An 11,837-nucleotide genomic window follows, 5' to 3' on the forward strand; every position below is an offset into this window, starting at 1 on the left:
TGTATTTGCCAACATCCCGAACCCGGTCGAATTATCCGTCCAGCCGGGGATAAGGAACTGTTCGGGAGTGGCCTCCTTCTTGCGGCGGAACAAATTCATCCTGATACCCTGCTCGCAGCGCCAATTGTTATGGACGGAAAGTTATCCGACCAAGCAGGACCGTGGTATCAGAGAAAATATACCCGCGACAAGAATGAGACTAGACCACGGATCACAGTATTTCACTTATTTATTGGTAAGGTAAAATATTAGCATAAATGACACTTCATTGCGAAAAGCGGCTTAACTTAACTACCCACGCTGTGCAACTGCCCTTTTCCCGATACAGGCAACACTTATCAATGCGTACGCTGTGCAACTGCCCTTTTCCCGATACAAGCAATACTTATCAACGTGTGGTTAATCCCACTCCCACACGACTCATACGGGGCCAGGAACAGGTGTGATGAAGCACCCACGCCAGCGAACGCGGTCTTCACCTGGGATGTTTTTTCCCCACCTGGGGTTCCTTCTGGTCTTGCTAGTTGTTGTCCTTCTCCACGGACTGCATGTCGTCCTCTCTCTGTCTACCTGCTTGTCTTCTCTCTCTCTCCTGCTTCTCCCCTCACAGCCCCTGGCCCCTTTCTATATCCCCTTGGAACAATGAGAGCAATAAATATCTTAACATACTGACGTCCTGTACAGTGCCCCTACATGCCTACACGGTACAGTTACCACAGGACAATTTAGGACGCTTTACGGTTGACGAGCTGGGACCGATTGCATTGTTACATTTCCTGTCCCGACGCCATCCATTCTACTACATTAATAACCCACTACCCCACCAAACACCACCTGCTGAGTGGAAACTTATAGCAACCCATTAACCTCTCAAGTCCCACAGTCTTTTTCCTACAATACACTCCACCCCTCGGTACCAACTCGTCAACGGCGGCGAGGGGTCAAACAGCGTTGAATAACCTGCTTAATCACAAAAACACATAAAGCCACAAAAATTATGAACAGAATAACAAACACAACCCATTGTACAATAGTATGTCCCCAATCACCAAATAAATCCGCAAACCAAGAGAAAGGCCCACCCTCGTGCGGTTGCTTATCCCGCTCAATATCCGCGCTTACTTTATGCAGATTGGCCACAGCCTCGCGTACATGATGTATTAAGTTAGTGACATTTTCCGTGACGTCCGGTATGTAGGTGCAGCACTCGGCGCCGACCACAGCGCAGGTACCGCCCTCCTTAGCTAACAGAAAATCTAAAGCTATCCTGTTTTGCAAGGCTACTGTTCTGATGGCAACCACCTCGGACGTCAGGGCGTCAACCGCACCAGTTGTTTCCACCAATCCCTTGGCCGTTTCATTAGCAATAGACTCTACTAAATCATATAATTTGTCTACTTCTCGCGAAACTTTAACTACCCCATACCCGGGAATAATAGCCCCGAAAAATAGCTCAGCAGCACTCAGCCCCCTACGGACCCGGGCAGACTGGTGATCTCGCAGTCTGGTCACATGGTGTAAGTAGGGGACTGCGTAAGCCAAATAGCAGCAACCGTTCCACAGATAGGGTAACCAGGGGTAGGCCGTATCACCATAGATCCAGTACGTACCATTCAAAGCCCCTTTTCCCCCACGTACCCTACCTGTGGTATAAGTCGTGGTTCCGTTACAGTAACTGTTACCAACCCTGATCCCCCTACGCGTACGCCTGCACACACAATCCCGACCTACTATCCCGGCCGCGACCGGGAAGGTCGGCGGGGCACTCCCTTTATCATAAGCGGGAATGTACCACCCCGTAAACAGGTGCTGGTACATCGGTAAGTTGGTAACATTATCTGAGGGCGGATCTACTTCCCCCGTGTTGTTATTAAACCGTACCCACGCCCAATATTCCTCCCTACGAAAAGGGAGTTGTATCATAGGTACCCCCGCATCGCTATCCAGGGGGCCCGTGCTGCATACCCAACACTTAGTTAGGTTCAATCGACGGGCGTATTCATGACTCATTCGCAAAAACATATTATTTCGGAAGACGGAGGGAAGAAGGGGAGGGGAATCTCGCCGCCGACGGGACAGATAGATTCCCATCCGCTCACCATATAACGGGGCACACCCGCCCGCCAGCTTACAGACGGCGGACTGGTTCCGGCCATGGGGACATGATAGGGCAAATCCAGGAACACCGTCTGGGATATGGTGATTAATTACTTCCCCACCGTCTTTAACAATAACTCGATACCAATTACAAGTTAACCGGTCAACCCTCCATCCACTCGCATGACACATGCAGCTGTCACCGACGGGTAAGTGTAGCTGGTCGGTGCCATCGTCACAAAACCAGATACGAGAACTGGTACTGGATCCGAGAAGAAGGAGGGTCAGAAGGCCGTACAAGAGCATCATCAAAATCCTGAAAACAAACAATCATTCGCGTTTAGTCAGGCGTTCTGTATTTAAACATTCCACCCGATCATGCCCTTCCACAGCCACCCAACGGGTGTTCCCCTGGGCCACAGCAATTATCTCCCCCGGGAGGCGTTCACCTGTAGGATAACGGACCCATACCTGTTGTCCTACAACAGGCACCATTTTTTCTTCCTCGTCTTCCTCAATGTCAATGCCAGCCTGGTTACCATCAGGGGGAAACAGGCGCTCCAACGGGGTGCCCCCCTTCCCCACTCGCTGGTTTAACCGGTCTACTGCTTGTTGCAGCACAATACACCAGCCCTTAAGTGTATGGCTGGGAGTCAACAACCGGATCTGTTCCTTTAGCAGTCCGTTCATCCTCTCCACTAGTCCTGAGGCTTGTGGATAATAAGGTATGTGAAACACCCAGTATACCCCATGGGCTACTGCCCAGTCGGCTACCTGTCCTCCGGTGAAATGGGACCCATTATCTGATTGTATTTCTTCCGGGATACCGTAGTGGGATATCAAGTAGTCAAGTCCCGCCACGGTGGAGTCTTGATCCGCTCTGGCACTGGGGCGGGCCAACACCACCCCTGAATATGTGTCTACCATGACCAAACAATACTTCTTCCCCCGACATTCAGGCATGGGGCCAATATAGTCCACTTGCCATACCCGGGCGGGGGCTTTCCCACGTTTTATTGCAGCAGGAGGGCCTTGCATCACCCGACGGGGTTTTACCTCCTGGCAGGTAGGGCAAGTATGCACCAGCTCCTTTACCGTGTCACCTGTTAGAGCAATCCCATGCCGCTGAGCCCACTCCCGAGTACCCTTTTCTCCCCTATGTCCACTCTGTTCATGGGCCCAGCGACCCAAAGCCAGCACGTCCATCTTTCGGATCGCGGCTAACATGTCTACATGCTCATTATGAGTTGCCGTTTCAGTGGGCCGCTTATCATGGGCATCCACATGCCATACTGTTAGGGTCCGTGTCAGCGCAGCTGCCCACAACTTCTTCCATAACTCCTGTCCCCATATGGGCTTACCGTGCACTGTCCAGCCGTTCCGTTCCCAATCAGGCATCCACACGGTTAGTCCATTGGCTACGGCCCACGAATCTGTATATAAATACACAGCAGTGTCCACAGCACTAGGACCCATAGCATCAGATTCTAAATTACTGTGATCCAAAGGCAAAGTGACTGCCACCAATTCAGCGAGCTGGCTGGAGCCGGCCGTACCCTCTTCGGTAAGCTCGGTTCCAGAACTAGGATGATAAGCGGCAGCTCGCCATCGCGGCACGCCGGACACCCATTTACTTGATCCATCGGTGAACCAAGCATGTTTCTTTTCTTCGTCGGTTAGCTCTTCAAAGGGCCGCCCCCACTTCACGGGTGAGGTAGGTAATACATCGATCTTCTCAGCGACTGGTTTCGGCTCCAACGGCTGCTCGGCTACCAGCTCGTGTATGCGACTCACTCCGTCAGGTCCCTTGGTAGCTCGATCTTGAATGTACCACTTCCACTTAACGATGGAGGACTGTTGGGCTCGCCCTTGCTTTAAGTTAGCGGAGTCCGATAGGATCCAATTCATAATGGGGAGGCTAGGTCGAAGAACAATAGGTGCGTCTCCAGTCATCCGCTCCGTTTCAATCAGCGCCCAGTAACAGGCCAGAAGTTGTCGCTCAAAGGCGGTGTACCGTGTTGCAGCATCTGACATCTTCCTCGACCAAAAGCCCAGAGGAACTCGCCGTCCTGCTTGTTTTTGCCACATGCTCCAGTGCGCCGCATCCACATCGGCGGTCACCTGCAGTTCAAACGGTACACCAGGTACCCTTGGAGACAAAGGCAGCGCTTGTTGTACAGCTAGCCTAGCATCTTCAAACGACTTCTGTTGTTCTTCGCCCCACTCAAAGGGGGCCTTTTTCCGGGTGACCACATAGAGAGGGCGCAGGAGGCCGGACAGGTGCGGAATATGCCTCCGCCAGTAACCTAGCAACCCGAGGAATCGTTGCGTGTCTGTCTTGTTAGAGGGGGTGGCAATATTAATTATTTTCTGCCGCACCTTTTCCGGAATGACTTGCTCTCCCGCATGCCACTGAATGCCCAGGAACACGACTGACTGACTTGGTCCCTGGACTTTAGCGGGGTTAACCGCCCAGCCCCGTTGTGTGAGGTATGCGGTTAGGGATTCCAGGGCCTCTTGTACTGTGTCCATATCACAGCCCTGAACCATAATATCATCAATATAATGGTGTATAATAATACTAGGTATGGTGGTGAATTCTGCCAGGTCTCGGGCTATCAATCCATGGCATACGGTGGGAGAGTGGAGATAACCCTGAGGTAGTCGGGTAAATGTATACTGTCGCCCCTTCCAAGTGAAGGCAAATTGATCCTGCGATTCGGGGCTAATAGGAATACTAAAGAAGGCATTGGCCAGGTCAATCACAGCATACCAACTCCCGTTCTCCTGTGCGGCGATATTTTCAATAATAGTTACTATGTCCGGAACGGCCGCCGCCAATGGGGGAGCCACTCTATTCAGCCGGCGGTAGTCGACCGTCATTCGCCACGAGCCGTCTGGCTTCTGTACTGGCCATATTGGGCTGTTAAACGGGGAAGTGGCTGGTCGCACGATGCCTTCCTGGACCAAAGCCTGTACCGTCTCGGTTATGGCATCATGCCCCCCAGGAATACGGTATTGGGGAACACTGACCGGAGAGAGAGGAGCAGGGATGTGGACCGGTTCCCACCTTGCCTTTCCCACAATTACTCTAGTAGCCCTTATCCCAAAAGTGAACGCACCCCTTGTGGTTTGTAACTGTAACCCTCTTAAGATGTTCATACCCAGTATACATTCTTCCGTGGGAGCCACCAGTACCCGCCGCACCACCAGGGTATGATTGCCAATAGTGAGGCGGACCGAAATCTCTCGGGCCCGCGTCAGAGCTCCTCCCATACCCTCAATGTGGTACGGTGGTCCTTTCCACTTATCTGGATTGCCCGGTATTACCGTATGTTCAGCCCCAGTATCAACCAAGGCTAGATGGCGCTGGTCATTCCCCTTTCCCCAGTGGACTATTACAGGTATATAAGGCCGGGGGTCACCCTTTGTCCACTCTGTGGTGATGCGATACACCAGGGCGACCCCGCCAACCTCCTATTCTTTACATGGCACTGGTGCCTTCCATTTAGCCGCCTCCTCCTGCAACGTTTTACGCACCAGCTGTTGCACATCGTCCAAGCTGGGATAAAGGGAAGGGGACGACTTGCTCACATCATTACTCTTCAGACCCTGTCCTTCCTCCACCTTTCCCTTCACTTTGGTCTTATACAACGCATGCAGGACAGAGGTGGGCTTACCATCTATTTCTTCCTTACGGACACCTGCCTGCAACAGTGAGAGGAACAGTTCTCGCCTACTCGGTCCTGGCGGTCCCTCTTTCTTCTGCCGATCCGTAGACACGGGCCGAGCCCGGCTACGGGGGGTGGCTATTTCAGACAAGGTCTGCAGGGCCCCTATAACACGGGCGATAGGGCTCCCGATCAAGGGTCCCGTTATTGATAATACAACTCCCCGTAATGCGGGAGCCGCTGAGCGGACCAGGCGGGTCTGCATACCGGCGGTGAAGAGTTCATCCTCTGGCCCTCCCCCATGGGCCCACTGGCCCAGCCGATGGGCATATAGGGCAGCCGCCAGGGCTTGCTGCCGCAGCACCTGTGCTCCTTCCTCCCCCGTCTCCCAATCCGCAACTTTATGGTCCCAATCCATAGCGGAAGGGAAGACTCTACGGGCGGCAGCAGTAACAGTATAGAACAAATAATCAGTGTCGACGCTCCGACCCCGCAACTCTTGATTAAGGCGAGGGTCTGTAGCTAACGTCCCCATACCTACCAACTCCTCCGGAGTTAGATAGATATGCCCCCCTCCTTCTTCCCATATCCGTAATAACCAAGCCGCCAAAGGTTCCGATGGTTTCTGCCGGAACCTCTGGCCCATCCCGGACAATTCCTTCATGGTGTAATCCTTATATTGTACCTGCCTTCGACCCGCGTTTAGGGCCTCTCCCGGTCTTACCCGCGCATCGCCCTCGGCCTGAGCATAGTCAGATTCAAAATCGTTTCCCTCCGCCTCATCCTGGGGGGTAGGATAAGTATACGTGGTGACCATTGCCGGCCGGGCTTGGGCTTGGGCGGTATCCTCTCCCGAGCCAGGGCCCGGGAACGGTGGGTAAGATGGTTGGTCCGGATATCGGTTGTCATCATCATACCAGATATCACCATCCCAGGTATCAATGTCATCCCCTTTTGCTAACATTGCCCTTACTCGGGCGGGATCCGGGGACATAGATCCCTTTTGCTTATACAACTGGTGTTTCAATTGGAGGGCCCTACATGCCAATTTGACCCCCGTTTCTTCCAGCTCAGAAGCCCGATTTTGACTGGTGCGCACTACTTCGCCCATCATAGCACACCTCTGTTGCAATGCTTCAACTTCCTCCCTTAATTCACCCAATTCCTTCTTCTTAGCAGATAATACTCCTGATTGATGCCTCAGGGCTGTGGCCAGCAGCCAAAAAGCATCCGTCAGGGACCCCTTTTGTTTCGGAAAATTCAGCTCTCGCAATAACCGTGCCACACTTTCCCCGATAGGGGTTTCCCGTGGTAGCAGGCGATCCTCCCAGCTGAGAGGAGAACCCAACTGAGACAATGTATTTGCCAACATCCCGAACCCGGCCGAATTATCCGTCCAGCCGGGGATAAGGAACTGTTCGGGAGTGGCCTCCTTCTTGCGGCGGAACAAATTCATCCTGATACCCTGCTCGCAGCGCCAATTGTTATGGACGGAAAGTTATCCGACCAAGCAGGACCGTGGTATCAGAGAAAATGTACCCGCGACAAGAATGAGACTAGACCACGGATCACAGTATTTCACTTATTTATTGGTAAGGTAAAATATTAGCATAAATGACACTTCATTGCGAAAAGCGGCTTAACAACTACCCACGCTGTGCAACTGCCCTTTTCCCGATACAGGCAACACTTATCAATGCGTACGCTGTGCAACTGCCCTTTTCCCGATACAAGCAATACTTATCAACGTGTGGTTAATCCCACTCCCACACGACTCATACGGGGCCAGGAACAGGTGTGATGAAGCAACCACGCCAGCGAACGCGGTCTTCACCTGGGATGTTTCGTCCCCACCTGGGGTTCCTTCTGGTCTTGCTAGTTGTTGTCCTTCTCCACGGACTGCATGTCGTCCTCTCTCTGTCTACCTGCTTGTCTTCTCTCTCTCTCCTGCTTCTCCCCTCACAGCCCCTGGCCCCTTTCTATATCCCCTTGGAACAATGAGAGCAATAAATATCTTAACATACTGACGTCCTGTACAGTGCCCCTACATGCCTACACGGTACAGTTACCACAGGACAATTTAGGACGCTTTACGGTTGACGAGCTGGGACCGATTGCATTGTTACATTTCCTGTCCCGACGCCATCCATTCTACTACATTAATAACCCACTACCCCACCAAACACCACCTGCTGAGTGGAAACTTATAGCAACCCATTAACCTCTCAAGTCCCACAGTCTTTTTCCTACAATACAAAGGGCTAAGAGTGTTGTAAAACCAAGTCTAAAGGCTTCGTGCGTCAATGCGAGGAGCATTCGAAATAAGGTAGATGAATTGAACGTGCAGATAGTTATTAACGAATATAATATAATTGGGATCAGAGAGACATGGCTCCAGGGTGACCAAGGATGGGAGCTCAACATTCAGGGATATACAATATTCAGGATGGATAGACAGGAAAGAAAAGGAGGTTCGGTAGCATTGCTGGTTAGAGAGGAGTTTAACGCAATAGAAAGGAAGAACATTAGCCTGGAGGATGTGGAATCGATATGAAGAACTGCATAACACTAAGGGGCAGAAAACGCTGGTGGGCTTTGTGCACAGGCCAACTAACAGTAGTAGCGAGGTTGGGGATGGCATTAAACAGGAAATTAGAAATGCGTGCGATAAAGGAACAGTAGTTATAATGGGTGACTTCAATCTACATATAGATTGGGGAACCAAATTGGTAAGGGTGCTGAGGAAGAGGATTTCTTAGAATGTATGCGGGATGGTTTTCTGAACCAACATGTTGAGGAACCAACTGGAGAGCAGGCCATTCTAGTTTAACATTGAGCAATGAGGAAGGGTTAGTTAGCAAACTTGTCGTGCGAGGCCCCTTGGGTAAGAGTGACCATAATATGGTGGAATTCTTCATTAAGATGGACAGTGACATAGTTAATTCAGAAACAAAGGTTCTGAACTTAAAGAAAGGTAACTTTGAATGTATGAAACGTGAATTCGCTAATATAGACTAGCAAATGATTCTTGCTAAGGGTTGACGGTGGATATGCAATGGCAAGCATCTAGACATCGCATGGATGAACTACAACAACAAGAATGAATTGGGTGAAATTGTTATGGGAAACAGAGAAATGGCAGAAGAATTTAATGATTTAATGAGTACTTAGATCTGTTTTCACTAAGGAAGACATAAGCAATCTCCCAGATGTATGGATGGGCCAAGGACATAGGGTAACAGAGGAAATGAAACAGATTGACATTCGGAAGGAAATGGTGATGAGAAGACTGATGGGACTGAAGGCTGACAAATCCTCAGGTCCGGATGGTCTGCATCCTCGGGTACTAAAGGAGGTGGCCCTGGAAATTGCGGATGCATTGGTAATCATTTTCCAAAGTTCCTTAGATTCAGGATCAGTTCCTGAGGATTGGAGAATGGCTAATGTTATCCCACTTTTTAAGAAAGGAGGGAGGGAGAAAACAGAGAACTATCGACCTGTCTGCCTGACATCGGTGGTGGGAGAGGTGCTGGAGTCCATTATTAAGGATGAAATAGTGGCATATCTAGATAGCAGTGATAGGATTGGGCCGAGCCAGCACGGATTTATCAAGGGTAAATCATGCTTGACTAATCTGTTGGAGTTTTTCGAGGATGTAACCAGGAAGTTAGACGGGGGAGATCCAGTGGATGTAGTGTACCTCGATTTTCAGAAGGCATTTGATAAGGTCCCACTTAGGAGATTGGTGGGTAAAATCAAAACTCAGGGCATCGGGGGGGGGGGGGAAAGACATTGACATGGATAGAAAACTGGTTGGCAGATAGAAAGCAAAGGGTAGCGGTGAATGGGTGTTTCGCGGAATGACAGGTGGTGACTAGTGGGGTGCCACAGGGCTCGATATTGGGACCACAGCTGTTTACCATTTACGTTAACGATTTGGATGAAGGCATTGAAAATAGCATCAGCAAATTTGCTGATGATACTAAGCTGGGTGGCAGGATGACATGTGATGAGGATGTTAGGAGAATTCAGGGTGACTTGGATAGACTGGGTGAGTGGGCAGATACTTGGCAGATGGCGTTTAATGTGAATAAGTGTGAGGTTATCCACTTTGGGAGTAAGAACAGGAAGGTAGATTATTATCTGAACGGTGTAGAGTTAGGTAAGGGAGAAATACAAAGAGATCTAGGAGTCCTTGTTCATCAGTCACTGAAGTAGAATGAGTAAGTGCAGCAGGCAGTGAAGAAGGTTAATGGAATGTTGGCCTTTATTACAAATGGAATTGAGTACAAGAGCAAGGAAAACCTCTTCCATTTGTACAGAGCCCTGGTGAGACCGCACCTGGAGTATTGTGTATAGTTTTGGTCTCCAGGGTTAAGGAAGGACATTCTGGCTGTAGAGGAAGTGCAACGTAGATTCACGAGGTTAATTCCTGGGATGTCTGGACTGTCTTACGGAGAGAGGTTAGAGAGACTGGGCTTGTACACGCTGGAATTAAGGAGATTGAGAGGAGTTCTGATTGAAACATATAAGATTATTAAGGGATTGGACAAGATAGAGGCAGGAAATATGTTCCAGATGCTGGGAGAGTTCAGTACCAGAGGGCATGGTTTGAGAATAAGGGGTAGGTCATTTAGGACTGATTTAAGGAAAAACCTCTTCTCCCAGACAGTTGTGGGGGTCTGGAATGCACTACCTCGGATGGTAGTGGAGGCCAATTCAATGGATGCTTTCAAGAAGGAGCTGGATAGCTATCTTATATATAGGGGAATCAAGGGATATGGGGACAAGACAGGAACCGGGTATTGATAGTAGTTGATCAGCCATGATCTCAAAATGGTGGTGCCGGTTCGAAGGGCCGAATGGACTACTTCTGCACCTATTGTCTATTGTCTATTTTCTAAATGATGTGCGTGAGCAGCTGTCTGATATGTTCAATGATATCCGCAGGGGAATATGTTCGGGATCTGAATAGTTGGCGAAAGAAAGGATAACATGATTCCCGGATGCTGTCAGACTGAGTTGCATGACGGTGCCTGATATAGTGAAGAGTAATATTATGGATTGTTTTCTCCTCACAATGTTCAGGTCATGAGAATTCACATTCCGGCAATTCCGGAATCCTTTTTTTTGTGATGTTCTGGCCTGAACTTCATCCTATATACGGACATATTATAAACAAATGCACAATGTGAGCAAAGATAACTTTTAGTCGTGTGTAATCGGCAAATGCTGTTAAACACGTGGCGTCCAGATTAAATTCAAAATCGCATGAAATATTCCAAATTATTGGCAGAGGCTGAATTACAAAGAGAGCGGGAATGCTCTCCATGGAAATCACGGTTTGAATTTCTGCTGCAATTACGTGACAGTTCTTGCTGTTGTTAAGTAAATGATTAATGAGCTTTTAGTAATCAATGTCTTCCTTCGTAACAGCATCTTGGATTAATTGTTCATTAATAAGTTCTACCGGACCCATCCAGTTCAGCTAAGGCGGTCGGGGAAGGGCCATGGAGGGTGACGTGCTCTCGCTGACATATCCTTGTCTCCACCCAGCCGATAGGCTTCACCTGCCACTCGCTCCATAGACGTGGTCTGCAGCCTACTTAACCGCAGTTCTCAAACACCATCCTTGCTCACTCATCAAACTAATCAGCCTCAACTAGTATGTTATGGCTTTCACTCGGCCTGCATCACGTTTACCTTGTCGCAAAAGGCGTTTATTTTCCCTTGTCCGTTTTGCTGTGGCTTCTGTTGTTATTCTGCTTTATTATTGTGCGATTCTGTCATGGTAGTTATCGTTCTCCGCTTAATCCGATCCACTGTTCTGATTTTGGCTCAAGCCTCCTCTGCATTTCCTGACCGATTAAACGGCAAGCGTTTTAAATGGAGAAAACATATTTCCGGTCATATTACAGCCACTCTTGAAATGACGTTAATTATCTTCCAGGAAATATTAGCTCTTGTCTTGGACAGTAGTGGTCCTAAATCTGTGAGGATAAATGCTCCTGTTATTACCTATTTTTGAACTACACACAGAAAGTCTCAGAGTATGTATGAAAGCGTAAC

General features: G+C 49.5%; 1 protein-coding gene across 1 annotated transcript; it reads right to left on the minus strand.

The window, feature by feature from the left end:
• Nucleotides 1-2,332: 2,332 nt before the first annotated feature.
• Nucleotides 2,333-7,224, minus strand: LOC140722940 (uncharacterized). The gene is made up of 3 exons (XM_073037564.1): nucleotides 5,638-7,224; nucleotides 2,569-5,574; nucleotides 2,333-2,413 (listed from the first exon to the last, which is right to left on the minus strand). The coding sequence occupies exons 1-3, from the start codon at nucleotides 7,222-7,224 to the stop codon at nucleotides 2,333-2,335; spliced, it is 4,674 nt and encodes a 1,557-aa protein (XP_072893665.1).
• Nucleotides 7,225-11,837: the final 4,613 nt, after the last annotated feature.

This window comes from Hemitrygon akajei, unplaced genomic scaffold (assembly GCF_048418815.1).
Source record: "Hemitrygon akajei unplaced genomic scaffold, sHemAka1.3 Scf000094, whole genome shotgun sequence".
Taxonomy (NCBI): domain Eukaryota; kingdom Metazoa; phylum Chordata; class Chondrichthyes; order Myliobatiformes; family Dasyatidae; genus Hemitrygon; species Hemitrygon akajei.

Bases quoted from the DNA above. Each gene is read 5' to 3' on its own strand.
- LOC140722940 (XM_073037564.1), bottom strand. From the start codon at position 7,224: ATGAATTTGTTCCGCCGCAAGAAGGAGGCCACTCCCGAACAGTTCCTT. The intron at 5,575-5,637 runs GTGCGTAAAACG...TGTAAAGAATAG, and splicing joins TGGACGATGTGCAACAGCTG to GAGGTTGGCGGGGTCGCCCT. The intron at 2,414-2,568 runs GTATGGGTCCGT...GTTTGTTTTCAG, and splicing joins TGCCTGTTGTAGGACAACAG to GATTTTGATGATGCTCTTGT.